Consider the following 18,374-nt stretch of genomic DNA (forward strand, 5'->3'; position numbering starts at 1 on the left):
CAGCAGGATGAGTTTGGAAGGGGGAGTCCAGGCTGGGGCCCACTGTTAGACTGAGGGGGAGGGCACCTTGGGGAATTGCAAATATCTGAGGTGTTTCGAGCCCAGTGTTTGAGCCACAAAACCTCCAGCTCTCTATTTTTAGGGGGAGCAGGACAGGCCTGGGGGACTCTCACCACCCGGAACCCCTGGGGAAATCTCCCTGTGAATTTTCATCGTCACACATGCCGATCCTCTCTCTGCCCTAGATTTCCCCATAATCTGCTTCTTCCCTCTTCTTCCAAGTTCCTCTGCTTCTGCTTATGATATGTTAGACACTTACTATATGTCAAATGCTATTCTAAGGGCTGGGGTAGGTACAAGTTAATTAGGTCGGACAGGGTCACTGTCCCACATCACCACGACTCGCTCCCTTTGCTCTTCCCCCCCTCCCCACCTTACAGCACTTAAGTATATAGGTATATCTCTATAATTCTCTTTATATATGATGCATGTTTACTTGTATTGATATCTGTCCGTCCCCCCGTCCCCCCGCCCCCAGCAACCTCTAGACTGTAAGCCTGTTGTGGGCAGGGAATGTCTCTCTTTATTGCTGTATTATATTGTCCAAGAGCTTAGTACAGTGCTCTGCAAACAGTAAGCATTCAATAAATACGATTGAATGAATGAATAAGTAGTAGGGAGGTCAGGTATTTAGTTCCCATTTTACAGTTGAGAAAACTGAGACAGAAGTGAAGTGACTTGCCCAAGGTCACACATCAAGCAGCTGGAAGAGCTGGGATTAGAACCCAGGTCTTCTGATTCCCAGGCTCTTTCCACTAGCCCACACTGCTTCCTCTACTTGCCAGAACTTCGGGAAGATGCTTCACTTCTCTGTACCTTAATTTCCTCATCTGTCAAATAAAACAGCTGTTCTCCCTCCCCCTTCAACTGTAAACCACATGTGGCCCAGGGACTGCTTTTATCGTCTCTACCCCAATGCTTAGCTCAGTGCTTGACACATAGTAAATGTCCAACAAATGATACAACTATTACTAGGAGACCCTTGTGGTAGGCTGGGTTGAGTCCTGGGCTGTCTGCTGACCCAGAGAGGGTTTGAAACTGAATTAAGCCTCTGGGCATAATAATATCAATAATACTAATAGTATTTATAAAGCACTTACTATATACTAAACACTGGGACAATTAAAGATAATTAGGTTCCACAGGGCTTACAGTCTAGGAGGGAGAATAGGTATTGAATCCCCATTTTGCAGATAAGGGAACTGAGGCACAGAGAAGTGAAGTGACTTGTGCAAGGTTACACGGCAGACAAGTGGCAGAGCTGGGATTAGAACCCAGGTCCTTCTGATTCCCAGGCCTGGGCTCTTTCCACTAGGCCACTCTGCCATGTGATGGACCCCAGCTCTAATCTGCCTCTAGCCTGGATGATCGGGATGGGGTTGGTGGGATGTTGCTAGACTGTAAGCTGCTTGTGGGCAGGGAACATAACTACCAATTCTGTCATCTCCCAAGTGCTTAGTACAGTACACAAACACTCAGTAAGCACCTTTGACTTATGTCCTCTTGAGGGGCCTGGGGGAGAAGGTTGACTAGAGAGAGAGAGAGTGTGAGAGAGAGTCTAAGTAAGGGTCAGGGTCACTGGGATAGTCCGGACTCAGATGACAACAGGCCAAAGGGGGTAAGGATCAGGTGCAGACATTTGAGGTCCTGACCCATGCCAAAGACTTAAAGTGACACATAAGTGGGGGAGAGGGCATCAGGGCAACAATACTGGACAGGAAGCAAGACTCTGAACAGAGGCCTTCAGGAGGTGGATGAAGGGGCCTGAGTTCTTTCCCACAGGGAGAGGGTTCAGGGAGGGGAGAAGAGAAGAAAAGAAAATCACGGATCAGAGTTTGGATGTATCTGGTGCTTGCCTGGCTTTTCTCCCCTCCCAAGATCTCTCAGTAATAATGTCTCTCGCTTTTTGAATACTGCTCTTATTTTTCCAAAGCGCTTTCACATCGATGACCTCATTTTAGCCTCCCAACATCCCTGTGAGGTAGGGAGAAGCAGAGATCATTATCTCCACTGTGCAGATGGGAAAACTGAGGTCCAGATAGGTTAATCTGTTTGCCCACAACAAGGACTGAAACAGGACTAGAACCCAGGTTTCCTGCCTCAGTGCCCCCTTCTTTCCACCAAGGCCTGTTGCGTTCAAGGTCGAGGGGATCTGTGCAGTGTTGGGTACATAATCAATGCTCGATTAAGGATTTCCCCTCCCCTTCAACTGGGGTGAAAATGTTTCCCCATCTTCCTGTACCCTCTCACGGAGATCTTCGCTCTCCATCTCCAGTGTTCTGGGCTGACTGGGAATCTGGGCTCCCCTGGGGACCCCAGACCCAGAACCTGCTGTCTGCTGGGCTCTCCATCTTGGGGTCCCTGGGGAGGTAGGGGGTAGTCCCTGTATCACAACTCCCTTATGCAATCATCTACTGTTCACTGGAACAAGCTGAGCATGGTAATTACTGCAGCACAAGATTCCTGGTGTGTCCTTAAGCTCCTGGAAGAGGGGCAGAGGCAAGGAGAGAAATAAATTTGCAGCTGCCTCTGGCATGCGGGGGTGGGAAGGGGGTGGAGGGGGCAGTGTGTGTGTATGTTTGTGTGTGTCTGTGTATGAATTGCCCTCTCCTAGGTGATATCAATTTCATGTGAACAGATGAAACATTTTGGATGGAGATTGAGGAGGAAGAAGAGGCAGACAGGGAGAAGGAGGGGGAGTGTGGAGGATGGGGAGGAGGAGAAGGGTTAAGGCATTTCCCTTCCTGTAAAACCCAAGACCATAGACCTTCTTTGCCAAGTTTGTGCCGCTATCTGGGGAAGGAAAAAACTGCTGAAATGCAGGAGGGGAAGGATGACTGATCGATTCCAATATCTATTTGGAGGTGATGCCTCCCCTCTCTTCCCTTCCCCCTTTTCCCCTCCTCTTCCCTTCCCTCTCCACCCACCCAGACAATTAGCACAGGAACCCGAGGAAAGGGGTTGTCAGATTCCAGTTCCTTAGGAAACAGGAAGCCTGGCTCCAGAGAGAGTTTCCTTCTTCCTGGGAGGGAGTCTCCCCGAATCAGTGAATTTGCTTCAGTCACCTCTGAATCCCTGCTAGGCTGAGACGAGGGCTGGAGCCTGTTATATAATGGCTGCTGCGTAGTCAATGGTGGATCAGTGTTTATGTGGCTTTAACTCGACGCTTAACTCTCTCTCCCCAACATCAACGATCGTGGTTTGTCTCCAAGTGCCAACCCGCTTTACTCCCCAGGGTCAGTCTGCCAGTCAGTCACTGGTATTCACAGAGCGCTTACTAGGAGAAGAACTTGGCCTAGTAGAAAGAACCCGGGCCCTGCAGTCAGAGGGCCTGGGTTCTAATCCCATTTATTTGTGATTCAGGACAGGTCCTCTCACTTCTCTGATTCTCAGTTTTCTCATCTGGAAAATGGGGTTTCAATACCTGTTATGCCTCCCCCTTAGACTAGGAGTCCCATGTGGGACAGGAATGTGTCCAACCTAATTGTCTTGTATCTACCTAGTGCTTAGTGTGGTGCTTGGTACAAGGTAATGGGACTTAGTCTAAATAGGAAGGAGCATGGCCTAGTGGATAGAGCAAGGACCTGGGTTCTTACTGCCAGTTGTCTGCTGTGTGACCTTGGGTAAGTCACTTAATTTCTCTGTTACTTCATCTGTAAAAGGGGAATTAAGACTGTAAGTAACTGTGTGAAACTGTAACCAACCTGATTATCTTGTATTCACCCCAGCGCTTAGTACAGTGCTTGGCACTTAGTAAGTGCTTAACAAATTCCATAAAAAAAGCAATAGTATATATTGAGTGTTTAATGTGTGGCTTAGGCCACTTGTCTGCTGTGACCTTGGGTAAATCACTTAATTTCTTTATGCCTCAGTTTCCTCATCTGTAAAATGGGGGTTAAATTCCAGGAGGCAGCGTGGCTCAGTGGCAAGAGCCCGGGCTTGGGAGTCAGAGGTCAGGGGTTCTAATGCTGACTCCACCACTTATCTGTTGTGTGACCTTGGACAAATTACTTAACTTCTCTGTGCCTCAGTTCCCTCATCTGTAAAATGGGGATTAAGACTGTGAGCCCCATGTGGGACAACCTGATTACTTGTATCTACCCCAGCACTTAGAACAGTGCTTGGCACAGAGTAAGCGCTTGACAAATACCATTATTATTCACTCCTATTCAGACTGTGAGTCCCATGTGGACAGGGACTGTATACAACCTGATGATCTTGTATCCACCTGAGTAGTTAGCACAGTCTTTGGTACATAGGAAGTGCTTAAGTGCTTGCTTAGAGAAGCAGCGTGGCTCAGTGGAAAGAGCACTGGCTTTGGAGTCAGAGTCATGGGTTCAAATCCTAGCTCTGCCAATTGTCAGCTGTGTGACTTTGGGCAAGTCACTTATCTTCTCTAGGCCTCAGTTACTTCATCTGTAAAATGGGGATTAAGACTGTGAGCCCCCGTGGGACAACCTGATCACCTTGTAACCTCCCCAGTGCTTAGAACAGTGCTTTGCACATAGTAAGCACTTAATAAGTGCCATCATTATTATTAACAAGTCCCATAATAATATGAATAGTAGTAGTAATACTATTAGCTGTTCACTGTGCACTGAGCACTGGGAGAAAACACAAAGGTGGGAAACAAACATTGTCCCTGTTCCTCATGGGGCTCATAACCTAAAAAATGATTATTCTTATTACAAGGGAATAGGTAGATCAGGGCAAATTTTCAGAGGTGCAGAAGGAGATTTCTGTCCAGTTTTGGTTGGCAGGGTATGGACAGACAGGCCAATGCCAGGAGATGGGGATGCCTCCCTACTTTATTCCTTTTGCAGGGAATGATCTCACCTCAGCTCTTATCAATGGATGGAGCCTGCGCCTGCTCTGATAAAGCGCTGGGCTATTTTTACCCCTTGACTGATCAATCAATGAGAGGCAGGAAGGGCAATGTGGAGGAGTCAGGGAGTGCCTGGGCATCTCTCCTCACTGCTCCCTGAGGGGGTGCCAGGGTGCTCTCTCCTGTCATTTTCTCTCTGTCTTTGTCTTTTTCTCTCTCTCTCTGTATTTCTGTTTCTCTCTGTCTTTCTCTCTCTCTCTCTCTCTCTTTCTCTCCCTTTCCTCATTACCCACACTCCGCACCTCACTCTGCACTTCCTTCCTGGGGCAGAGGCAGCTGAGGTGGGGAGGAAGAAGGGCAGGGCAAAGGTTTGGGGCCCAGCCCAGAATCCAGAAGTCCAGAATTTGGCCTAGGGGAAAGAGCATGGGCCTAAAAGTCAGAGGAACTGGGTTCTAATCCTGGCTTCTCCACTTGCTGGCTGTGTGATCTTTGGAGAGTTGTTTAACTTCTCTGAGTCTGTTTCCTCATCTGTAAAATGGGGATTCAATTCGTGTCCTCCCTCAATCAATCAATCAATCGTATTTATTGAGTACTTACTGTGTGCAGAGCACTGTACTAAGCGCTTGGGGAGTACACGTTGGCAACATATAACCTCCTTAGATTGTGAGTCCCATCTGGGACAAGGACTGTGTCCAATCTGATTACCTTGGATCTACCCCAGCACTTAGTACTATGCTTGGCACACAGTACGCTCTTTCACAAATATTATTATTATTATTTTATTATTATTGTTAACTTAGTATACAGTGTGTGGCACTTAGTGATTAACAAATACCATAATAATAATAATTATTATAATTATGAATCCCCATTTTACAGATGAGAGAATTGAGTCCCGGAGAAGTGAAGTGACTTCCCCAAGGTCACACAGCAGACAAGATTAGAACCCAGGTCCTTCTGACTTCCAGGCCCGTGCTCTATCAGCCACCCTGATGAGTCCTCGCAACTTTGTGATCTCTCCCCAGGTCCCTATCAAACACTAGCCACCTCTGGGGATGTCCCAGGCAACATTGCCGCTCAGACTGAGTAGGCACTGAGTCCCCATTTTACAGTTGAGGAAACTGAGGTACAGAGAAATTAAGGGACATTCCTAATATCCCACAGGGAGCAATCAGCAGAGCTGGACTCTGGTCATCTCCTACCTCCTCTGGAGCCGTTGGAAGCGGAATGGCTATCCCCCTGCTCAAGGCCCCGTGTCCCTTGGCTGCCCCATCTGGAAGGGGGTCAATCCCGGGGGAAGAGTCCGGGGCAATCTGCTGCGCTCACCTGTGCAGTGCTTCTGCAGGCGCAGGATCTCCAGGTGCAGGTCCCGGAGGAGCTCCATCTGTTCCTTCTTCAGAAAGGCGATATGGCGCTGCACCCGCTGGATCTGGTGCTCCAGGGACAGGGAGTCCATCCTCTCCTGTGGGGATGACCACCGGGGAAAGAACATTACTGACTACCCCCCCGAGCAAGGTACCCCTGGCTGACCCCCTTGTCCTGTGCTTGTGGCTGCTGGCAAATGCCTGGATTTCCCAGCCCAGACCTCCTGCCGATAAAGGTGGGCTCCCCCGGTGAGGAGCTCTGGTGAAAGACTTCTGGTGGGCCCTGGTTGCTGCCCCCAGGCTCTCCATGGGGATGGGGTGTATGCAGCAGCAAGGGAGGGGGTGTCTCTGGGGAGGCCATGCCACCCTTGCATCAGCCAAGTGGGCCCGGGGTGGGGGTGGGGGTCTTCCCATCATCTCCAGAGCCAGAGGGGCCCCCCCAAGCGGGGCTGGCAGTGTCTGACTCGCCCCCAGACAGTTAATAATAATAATGATAATAATAAAAATAATTGTGGTATTTGCTAAGTGCTTACTATGTGTCAGGCACTGTACTGAGCACTGGATAAAAGCAAATCAGATTGGACACAGTTCCTGTCCCATGTGGGACTCACAGTCTCAATCTCCATTTTACAGATGAGGGAATTGAGGCCCAGAGAAGTGAAGTGACCTGCCCAAGACCACACACCAGACAAGTGGCAGGTGGAATTAGAACCCATGACTTTTTGATTCCCAGGCCCGTACTCTATCCACTACACCATGCTGCTTCTCTGCCTTATAGCAGGCCTGGCTAGGCTCCAACTGCATCTTGACTGCAGTGAGGGCCCCCCTGTGAGCCTGATGGGCAGGAAAAGAGGAACCTGAAGAAGAGCTGAATTCTGCTGGGGCAACCTAGTGCAACTCACTCAACTCCTCTGGGCCTCGGTTTCCTCATCTGTAAAATAGGGACTAAATACCCATCCCTACTTAAGCAGAGTCCTGTGTGGGACAGGGACGGTGTCTGACTTGATTATCTTGCATCTATAGCAGTTCTATTTTTTTTTATGGTATGTGTCAAGCCCTTACCGTGTGTCAGGCACTGTTCTAAGTGCCGGGATAGATACAAGAACATCAGGTTGGACGCAGTCCCTGTCCCACGTGGGGCTCACAGTCTTTCTCCCCATTTAGCAGATGAGGTAACTAAGGCACAGAGAAGTTAAGTGACTCCACCTGAGTCACACAGCAAACAAGTGACGGAGCCAGCATTAGAACACAGGTCCTTTGGACTCCCAGGCCTGTACTCCATCCACTAGACCGCACTACCTCTCAATGCTTGGTACAGTGATTGGCACAGTGCTTGGCACACAGAAAGTGTCTAACAAATACCACTAATTATTATTATTATTGTTAGCTTTGCCCTTAAGGTGCTGTGTGACCTGAAGCAAGGCACTTAACTTTTCTAGGCCTCAGTTTCCCATTCACAGAGTGAAGAAAATAATCTCTGTCTCTCCTTACCTGGCAGGTGTGTTATGAGCTACATTGGGAGCTATGGTGTGTATTAGTTGTAGAATTTGTCAAGCATTTTCAATGTGACAAGCATGGTGCAAAGCACTGATGAAACGAAATAATCATATCAGCCTCAGTCCTTGTCTCACCCTGGACCTCCCTCGGGCCACGTTTGACCTGGAGTGGGGGGCTACTTTCTCCTGCTCCTGGCATCTCTCCCCTCAGCTGTCCTACCTTTCTCCTGAGAGTGGTCTGGCAGCCCCACCTTTTAATTCCCTCATCCTTTTACAAGAGGAAGCAACGTCGCCTAGTGGGAAGGGCACAGGTCTGGGAGTCGAAGGATCTGGGTTCTCCACCACTTGCCTGCTGTGTGACCTTGGGTAAATCACTTCGCTTCTCTTTTATCTCATCCGTAAAATGGGGGATCAAATAATAATAATAATAATAATGGCATTTGTTAGGTGCTTACTACATGCAAAGTATTGTTCTAAGCACTGGGGAGGATACAAGGTGGTCAGGTCGTCCCACATGGGGCTCACAGTCTTAATCCCCATTTTACAGATGAGGTAACTGAGGCCCAGAGAAGTTAAGTGACTTGCCCAAAGTCACACAGCTGACAACTGGCGCCCACTCTCCCCCTCCCTTAGACTGTGAACCCCATGTGGGACAGGGGTTCATTCATTCATTTGTATTTATTGAGCACTTACTGTGTGCAGAGCACTGTACTAGGCGCTTGGAAAGTACAAATCGGCAACATATAGAGACGGCCCCTACCCAACAATGGGTAACATGATTATCTTGTATTTACCTGGCATGTAGTAAGCACTTAACCAGTACCCTCATTATAATTCTAGACTGTGAGCCCCTTGTTGGGTAGGGATTGTCTCTATTTGTTGCCAAATTGTGCTTTCCAAGTGCTTAGTACAGTGCTCTGCACACATCGAGCGCTCAATAAATATGATTGAAAGAATTAAAAATTCTGTGGGGACCTTCTGGACTGACTGAATTAGATCAGAATTCCTGCCCCTGGGCTTTAGTACATGGAACCCACTCTCACCCTCCTTCATCCTTTTCTCCCTCTCTTACATCCCCATCCATTTTTTTTTTTATGGTATTTCTCAAGTGCTTACTGCGTGCCAAGCACTGTACTAAGCACTGGAGTAGTTACAAGGTAATCGGGTTGGACACAATCCCTGTCCCAAGCAGGGCTCACAGTCTTAATCCCCATTTTACAGGTCAGGTAACTGAGGCACAGAGAAGTTAAGTGACTTGCTTTAGGTCAAACAGCGGGCAAGTGGCAGAAGTGGGAATTTATATTCTCTGACTCTTAAGCCCGTGCCCTTTCTATTAGGCCGTGTTGCTTCTCATTTTTGTCTAATCCTACCGGGGCTTTCACAGGCACCTGCTTCCTCTCTGACCCTTTCTGGACTAACGCAGACTATGTCCCTCCCTCCTTTTAATGAAGGACATCTAGGCAGGTGTGTGTGTGAAATCACATCTAGGCAGATGTTTTTGTAGACATGCACCCTTGCTGGAGAGCACAGTACACTGTGGGTTGCATGTATAATCTTTGCATAGACCAGTGATTACCTTCAAAATAATAACTGTGGTATTTGTTAAGCACTTCCTCTGTGCCACGTTCTGGAGTAGAGATAATAACATCAGACCAGAACAGTCCCTGTCCTACACCGGACTAAGGGGGAGGGAGAACATACATTTTATGGATGAGGAAACTGAGGCCCAGAGAGGTAAGGTGACTTGCCCAAGAACATATAGTAGGAAGTGGCAGAGCAGGGACTAGAACTCAGGTCTCTTGACTCGCACTTGGTTCTTTCTCAAGGAGATTCCACCAGAAGACTCCATCATCACTGTCGTCAACATCATCTAGACTTTAAGCTCCTTGTGGGTGGGGCGCATGCTCACCAACTCTGTTGTATTATACTCCCCTAAGCTCTTAGTACAGTGCTCTGCATACAGTAAACGTTCAGTATATACCATCGATTTAGTGATCCTCGTCATCCACGATCGCAGGAGGCTTTGGGCCTAAGTGCCTGTGTGTTAGCTAAAATGCCAGATTCGAGCTCTTGAAAGGAAATTGTTTGTAAAGCCCCGACATGAGTCCATTCAAGGCTTAGGGTCTGGTTCCTCACTTCCAACCAGTGCCAAGCAAACCAGCTGCCTCTGCAGCCGCCCAGCCACCTGAGATGTTTGCTCGGAACCGGCAAGCCGGCTTCTGCCTCTACAAAATCTGGGTCATCAATGAACTTGGTGAGCGTTCTGACTTAAAGAGACCGGGAAAGGCGAGGGGAAAAAAAATCAGTCTTCCTTGCTATCTGGAAAATCTAAATTGACTCAGAAAGAAAGAGCCAGGAAAACGCCAACTTATCGGATCTGAAATTTCATCTAGAGTCCTCTCAGCTTCAGATTGTCCTGTCCTTGGCCCTGCTCCAGCGCAGGTAACAGGATATTAAGGTCTACCAGCTGCCTGGATGTCCCCATCTCTCCTCTTGACCTGGACCCTTGAGCCACAAGTGGCTCCTTCCTGGCACTGGGGCCACCTTCATAGGGGAGGGCTGATACAGGGGTGGGTTACCCCCCATCCCCACAACACACAGCTTTTAAGCTCAACTCCCATTCCACATCTTTGAGAATTTCCAGGCAGAGAAGGAAAGAGCCAAAATGGTGGCTTCCTGTCCCATCAGCCCTCTGGAGGCCGTCCCCTTCCAGTCTCCATTTCCCCAGCTAAAATCGCATCCCACTTTTTGCCCCTGGGCTCAAAAGTAACATTGGCATCTCTGTGTCCCAGTGCCCTGGGTTTGTTCACCCTTCCAAAGGCTGGCTATTAGGCAGGGAAGACTTGCTTTGTCTCCCGTTCCAGGGTTTAATTAATGATGGTATTTGTTAAGTGTTTACTATGTTCCAGGCACGGTATTAAGCGCTGGGGTAGATACAAGTAAATTGGGTTGGACACAGTCCCTGTCCCATGTGGGGCTCACAGTCTCAGTCCCAATTTTACAGAGGAGGTAACTGAGGCCCAGAGAAGTGAAGTGACTTGCTCAAGGTCATTCAGCAGACAAGTGGCAGAGACAGGATTAGAACCCATGACCTTCTGACTCCCAGGCTCACGCTCTATTCACTATGCCATGCTGTTTCTCAATGGCATGGCAACAGTGCCCACCCACCTTACTCTCCAGAGGTCCAAGGAGGCTCTGAGTGCCATTGCCAGGTACCTGACTCCACTTCCAAGCTGCCAACCTGAATGATGGGGGAAGGTGAGCTTCTCCATCCCCCAGCGAGGGCTCTCCCAAGGCAAGCAAAAGGGAAAAATGCTGCTTTGCTTTGTTTTGTTCCTTCTTCCCCCCCACCACCCCCAACCTTACCTTGCCCAGTTCCCCTACACCAGGAGTGAGGAGAAGAGTCAGGGGAGACCCTAGCCACCAGCAGAAAGGTATGGGGGTGAGCTGAAGGAGGGGGTCCCAGAGAAGCAGTGTGGCTTAGTGGAAAGAGCAGGGCCTTGGGAGTGAGAGGTTGTGAGTTCTAATCCTGGATCCGCCACTTATCAGCTGTGTGATTTTGGGCAAGTCACTTAACATCTCTGTGCCTCAGATCCCTCATTTGTAAAATGGGGATTAAGACTGTGAGCCCCATGTGGGACAACTTGATTACCTTGTCTCTATTCCAGTGCTTAGAACAGTGCTTGGCACATAGTAAATGCTTAACAAATACTATTATTATCATTATTATTATTATTCAGGGCCTCCACCTTAGAGATTCCTCAAGAAGAGGGAAGGAATTCCTTCTTCCACTGTTTTCTGGATACCTACTAAGCTGCACTGCCTTCCTGTCCAAACCATAAGGACATATGCAACCCTATCAATCCACAAATCAACGGTATTTATTGAGAACTGACTATGTACAAAGCACTGTACTAAGTGGTTGGGAGAATAAAATACAATAGAGGTGGAAGCTGTGATCCCTGCCTTTAAGGAGCTTACAATCTAATTGGGGAGGCAGACATTTAAAAAAAAATTACAGACAGGGGAAACAGCAGAGTACAGTGATATGGGCGTAAGTGCTGTGGGGCTGAGGGGTAGGGTGCATATTCAAGTGCTTAAGAGCTACTGAACTGACTGTATCCTTGATGTTTCTCCTCCTCAATCAATTAATCAATACTACAATTATTATTAAGTATAATAATAAAAAAGAAATACAGGTAGGATGAGGTAAGAGTTTAAATGTAATAATAAGAACAATTATGGTAGTTAAATACTTACTATGGGCCAAGCACTGTCCTAAGCACTAAGGTAGATAAAAGCTAATCAGGTTGGACACAGTCCCTGTCCTAGATGGGTCTCACAGTCTAAGTAGGAGGGAGTACTTGGGCATATAATAATAATTATGGTTTGTTGAGTGCTTATTATATGCTAGGCACTGTACTAAATACAGGGGTGGAGACAAGCAAATTGGGTTGGACATAGTCCCTCTCCCATAGTCTCAATCCTGCAGCCTTACCACGTTGCCAACTGGATTAACTGGGCATAACTGGGTCAGTAAGCATAAATAACAGGCCCGGACCTGGGAATCAGAAGGACCTGGGTTCTAGTCCCCACTCCGCTACTAGTCTACGTGGCCTTGGACAAGTAATTTAACTTCTCTGCCTCAGTTACCTCATCTGTAAATTACAGATTAAGACGCTGAGCCCCACATGGGACATGAACTGTGTCCAACCTGATTTGCTTGTATCTACCCCAGAGCTTAGTGCAGTGCCTGGCACTTAATGAGTGCTTCATAAATACCACAGAAAAACTCGGAGGAAAAAAAAATGAAGGAAAAAGAAAAAGAAGTCAAGCCAAAAAGAAGCCAAGCTGTGGAGTGGGACAGGTCTGTATCCAATCCGATTATTTTGTAAATACCCCAGTGATTAGCACAGACTCAGCACTGAATAAATAACTACTTCTTCCCCCGCCCCCTCCCCCACAAAAGCAACCAATAAAGTAGAGGCTGAATAGGACTGTTCCCTGCCCTCCTTGCCTCTCCCTACTGTCTCCAGGCTTCATCAAGGGTTGCTGTGTGTGTGTTTGTGTGTGTGGGGAGTTGGGGGGGAGCGGGGGGGGGGGGGTGTTGTGCCTGGGCTGCTTTTGCAGGCCAGTAAGTAGTATTTTCTGTGGGCGGGTGGATTTTCTGAGCTTGCCTGCAAGGCTGAGAGGTGTTCTTGTTTCCATTAAGCCCTGGGACCCAGACGCCTTGGGCCTGGTCAAGTGGCTCCCTTCTTCTCTCTTCCCTCCCTTTGCCCTGTTGTCCCCTCGAATGGAAGGGGAATGGGAAGTGGAGGGACTCCAGGACCGCAGCTTCTCTGTCAGCCCCGGCCCCCCTGGGGTTCCCCCGGGACTCCCCCCGACCCAGCTCCGGCTCCGGCCCCTCGGGGTCCCTCGAGGAGCCGAACCCCGGGGCCCTGAGGGAGCTGAGCGTCCAGGACTAGGCAGGCCAGGCCCGAGGCAAGTCCCATAAAGGAGGGACCCCCTCGCCCCGGCCCCCAGGTCCCCTCGCTCCCCAGACCCCCGACCCACACTATCGTCCAGCCCTGTCCTCTGCTCTATCCCCCGACCACCACATCCTTCCCTAGCCCCGCCCCAGCCCCCGACCACCTCATATTCCTTCACCCCTCGCCCCAACCCCCGATCCTACTCCATCCTACCCCAGCCCCTGACCTCCCACCCCTTCGCCCCCTTACCCTTCCCTGGGCCTGCAGCCCTTGACCACCCGACCCCTTCACCCTGGTCCCCTTTACCCTTCCCTGGGCCTGCAGACCCCAACCACCCGGCCCTCACCCCCGTCCCCCTTTTCCTTTCCTGGGCCTGCAGCCCCCGACTCCCCTCCCCTCCCGTCCCCGTTACCCTCCTTTGGGCCTGCAGATCCCAACCAAACCACCCAGCCCTCCACCCCCGTCCCCCTTACCCTTCTTTGGGCCTGCAGCCCCGACCACCCTCCTCTCCCCTCCCGTCCCCTTTACCCTTCCCTGGGCCTGCTTCTCCTGCCCCGGGACGCTCCCACGCCCCCTCCCTCCCCAACTCCGGCCCCGGCCCAGCCTCCGGCCCCCATCCCCATGTCCCTCACCCCGGCCTGGCCCGGGGTTGGTCTCTCTGCCCGTTTGCCCCGCTCACCTTCGGGGGCGGTGGCGGATGGGGGCCGGAGTGTCCGGACTGGCCGGAGTGTCCGGGGTGGACAGAGGCGTCCCGGGCTCCTCGGCGGGGATAGGGGAGGAGGGCAGGGGAGGGCAGGGGGCTCCTCTTGCCCGTTAGACGATGCCCCGCGGCGCCGGCTCGGACCGGGGCTCCATCGGCCGCGCCGCCCGGGGGCTCCGGGAAGCCGGGGTGGGGGGGGGGGAGGCGGGGGGCTCCGGGAAGGCGGGGGGAGGGGGCTCCGGGGAGGACTCGACGCGTAAACACCGAGCAACGTGACCGGAACTGGAGAGAGAGGAGCGGGGAGCCGGGGGGGAGGAGGGGGAGGAGGGCGAGGAGGAGGAGGAGGAGGGGGAGGGAGGAGGGGCAGGGCTGGAGAGGAAGGGTGGGAGGCAGGGACATTCATTCAGTCGTTCAATCCTATTTATTGAGCGCCGACCGTGTGCGGAACGCTGGACTAAGCAGTTGGGAGAGGACAATAAAGCGACAGTCAGAGGAAGGGAAGGGGGCTGGAAGGGGAGGAGGCGGGGGAGGGGTCTCCGGGGGAAGGGTTTGGGGAGGGGTCGCGGGGCTGGGGGGATGGGAAGGGGTCTCATGGGTGGGGCCTGGGGAGGGGTCGAGGGGGTGGGGTCTGGGGAGGGTTCTAAGGGGTGGGGAGGGCCTGGGGAGGGGTCTAGGGGCGGAGGAGGTCTGGGGAGGGGTCTAGGGGCGGAGGAGGTCTGGGGAGGGGTCTCAGGAAGGAGGGGTCGCGGGGCTGGGGGACTGGGGAGGGATCGCGGGGGAGGGGCCTGGGGAGGGGTCTCGTGGGGGGGAGGGCCTGGGGAGGAGTCTCGGGGGAGCAGGGCCTGGGGAGGGGTCTCTGGTGGGGAGGGCCTGGGGAGGGGTCTCGTGGGGTGAGGGCCTGGGGAGGGGTCTCGTGGGGGGAGGGCCTGGGGAGGGGGTCTCAGGGTTGGGGCCTAGGGAGGAGTCTCATGGGGGGAGGGACTGGGGAGGCGTCGCTGGGTGCGGAGGGCCTGGGGAGGGGTCTCGGGGGGGGAGGGGTCGCGGAGATGGGGGCTGGGGTGGGGTCTCTGGGGGAGGGCTCTCTGGGGGGGGGAGGGCCTGGGGGAGGGGTGTCGGGTCTTCCGTCCGGGGCCGTCGGAGTGGGGCCCTGGCTGGCGGGTTGCAGCACCGCGGACAGCTCCCCGACCCCTCGGCCTCCGCCCGCGGCCAACCCAACCGGGCACCGCCCCAACCGGGCACCGCCTCGGGGAGGGAAAAGAGCCACAGGTCCCGCAGACCCCCAGGACAGGACAGGACAGGCCAGGCCCCCTCCTCACCCGCCCCACGCCCTCCAGCCCCTCTCACAATCATCAGCCCACCAGGAGATCCGGAGTATTTATGGAGCCCCGACTGTAGGTAGAACACAGGGTCACCCCAGAAACCATTAATAGAGGTGGGAGTGGGGGAGAAAGTGGTCTGAATTTAGGTCTCCCTCCGCAGCCCCCTGTACCGAATTCCAGGACCTACCTAGAAGCTCCCTTCATTCCTCTCTGCTGGACCCAACCTACCTCCACCTTCAGCTCAGAGAAAACTCTCTTGCAGTTTTCCACAGACTCTCACGGCTCCTGGGAACTGGGCAGGTGATGATGATTATATCTGTTAGGCGCTTACTGTGCGTCAAGCACTGCGCTAAGCACTGGAGGGGAGATACACGTTGATCTAGGTGGACACAGTCCCTGTCCCGCCTGTGACTCAGAGTCTATCTAAGAAGGAGGAAGAACAGGTATTGAATCCCCATTTTACAGTTGAGGAAATTGAGACGCAGAAAAGCAAAGTGACTTGCCCAAGGTCACCCAGCAGGCAAGTGGTGGAGCCGGGATCAGAACCCAGATCCTCTGACTCCTAGGACTTGTGTCTTTCCACTAGGCTGGACGTCAGATCCTTCAGTCACCTTTCCTCCTGGGTGAAAAGTAGCTCCCATTCCTTCTAGAGCATGAAGGAGAGTTTTTTTTTTTCTTTTTTCTTTTTTAAGATTGTAAACTCCTCCCTAAGATGATAAATTCCTCATACATCCTAACTTTATTGCATTCTCCCAAGGGCTTAGTACAGGGTTCTATGCACTCAACCAATACTACATATCCAACAGATCAGCACTTTCCCCATTTTCAAAGCCCTACTGAAATTGCGTCTTTGAAATCATATTCTGAAATCACGTAAGAAGCCGCTTGGCCTAGTGGATACAGCATGGGCCTGGGAGTCAAAAGGACCTGGGTTTTAATCCCGGCTCTGTCACTCGTCTGCTGTGTGACCTTGGGCAAGTCACTTCGCTTCCTCAGTTACCTCATCTGGAAAATAGGGATTGAGACTGTGAGCCCATGTGGGACAGGGACTGTGTCCAACCTGATTTGTTTGTATCTACCCCAGCGCTTAGTACAGGCACATAGTAAGCACTTAATAAATACCATAAAAAAAATCTCCAGGAAGCCATCCCAGACTAAACTCTCATCCCCCCAGCAATCGTATTTTCTCTCCTACTGCCTCTCTCTTTAATTTAGCCCAGTCCCGAAGCATTTAGGTATTAACTCCCTTCCTTATGCCCACAACACTTAGGTACATACCCTTATCACATTTGCTTTCCTTAACCTCTAATTTATTTTGAAGTTTGTCTCCCCCATTAAAATGTAAATTCCTTGAGGGAAGGGATCATATCTACCAACTGTATTGTTTCAATCAATCAATTGTATTTATTGAATGCTTACTGCATGCAGAGCACTATACTAAGCCTTTGGGAGAGCCCAAAATAACAGAATTTGTAGACACATTTTGTGCCCACGATAATAATAATTGTAGTATTTGTTAAGCGCTTACTAAGTGCCAAGCACTGTTCTAAGCACTGGGGTAGATACAAGGTAATTAGGTTGGACACAGTCCCTGTCTCATATGGGGCTCATGGTCTTCATCCCCATTTTAAAGATGAGGTAACTGAGGCACACAGAAGTGGAGTGACTTGCCCAAGGTCACACCACATACATGTGGAAGAGCCGGGATTATAACCCAGGTCCTTCTGACTCCCAGGCCTGTGCTCTTTCCACTAAACCATGCTGCTTCTCAAGGAGCTTAGTCTAGTACAGTCTCATACTCTCCCAAACCCTCCTGTACAGTGCTATGCACAAAGTAAACTCTCAATAAATACCACTGATCTATTTGATGCCTCTAATCAAGTTGCTATCTTTCCATCACTCCCGCTGGTCTAGGAAAATTTACTCCCAGATCTACCCAGATTCATTCTAGAGCTTTGACTCCCCTCGGGATCAAATCACCTCCTTTCAAGTCCTGCTCAGACAGTAAATGCTTTCTTTCATTCATTTGACTCACACTGATTAAATGTCAGGTCCACTACCAGGGTGTTTGGGAGAGGGAAAAGGGGGCATACAGAGCTTGGGAAATGGGGTTCCCTATCCTTGAAAGGTTTCTACAGTTTATTTTGGGTACAATATTCACTAACACATGGTTACAGCTAGACCAGGTTAAATACTCAAATCAATCAATTAATCTATGGTATTTTTTGAGTGTTAATTGAGTGCAGAACACTGCATTAATATGACATGCCTCGAAAAATAATAGTAGTAGTAATAGCGGTAGTAGTAATAATAATAATAATGATAATAATATTTGCTAAGTGCTTACTATGTGCCACTAGTCTGCTCTGTGACCTTAGATGAGTCACTTAACTACTCTGTGCCCTAGTTTCCTCATCTGTAAAATGGGGATTAAGGCTGTGAGCCCCATATGGTATATGTCCAACTGTGTCCAACCTGACTGCTTTGTATCTACTCCACCGTTTAGGACAGTGCCTGGCTCGTAGTAAGCACTTAACAAATATCTTTTTAAAAACACCGCCCCCCCCCCCCCCCCGACCCTTCCCTCAAAATACTGCACTAACCACTAAGGTAAATAGAAGATAATCAGGTGAGACACAGTCTCTATTCCACATGAGGCTCATAGTCTTTGTAGAAGAGAGCATAGGTATTTTATCCCCATTTTACAGATGAGGAAACTGAGGAACAGAGTAGTCAAGTGACTTGGCCAATGTCAAGAAGCAGGCAAGTGGCAGAACTGGGATTAGAACCCAAGCCCTCTGACTCCCAGGCTCATGCTCTTTTTCTGAGCCATGTTGCTTTGAAGTAAAGTAAATCCTTTACTTCTCTTCCTAATCTGGGTTGGCTCCTTGGAGGCGGTGAGGCAGTATTATTCCCTCTCTCGCAGAGCGAGTGAGGGAGCCATTTTAAAGTATAGGACCCAGTTTGAGAAAGCTCAGAAGTGGGTCAGAGAGGAGGGAATTCTGGATAGAAGTGGGACAAATAGTGGGAAAAGAGAGGAGCGGAATAAGATGGGAAGATGGTCTTTCTACCTGAATTATCTCTCAATTATTCAATTATCTCTCTTTTTCTGTTACCTATTTATTAATTTTCTACCACAACA

The 18,374-nt window shown here is 50.5% G+C and overlaps 1 protein-coding gene across 1 annotated transcript in view; it reads right to left on the reverse strand.

The window, feature by feature from the left end:
- CCDC92B (coiled-coil domain containing 92B) overlaps positions 1-13,933 on the reverse strand; it is a 28,213-nt gene extending 14,280 nt beyond the window's left edge. Inside the window, exons 1-2 of the mRNA XM_038759354.1 lie at positions 13,893-13,933; positions 6,212-6,347 (exon numbers count right to left, since the gene is read on the reverse strand). Coding sequence (XP_038615282.1) covers positions 6,212-6,341 — 130 coding nt within the window. The 5' untranslated portion in view covers positions 6,342-6,347; positions 13,893-13,933. The remainder of the gene's footprint in view (positions 1-6,211; positions 6,348-13,892) is intronic.
- Positions 13,934-18,374: the final 4,441 nt, after the last annotated feature.

The sequence above is a fragment of the Tachyglossus aculeatus genome, chromosome 17 (assembly GCF_015852505.1).
Source record: "Tachyglossus aculeatus isolate mTacAcu1 chromosome 17, mTacAcu1.pri, whole genome shotgun sequence".
NCBI lineage: Eukaryota > Metazoa > Chordata > Mammalia > Monotremata > Tachyglossidae > Tachyglossus > Tachyglossus aculeatus.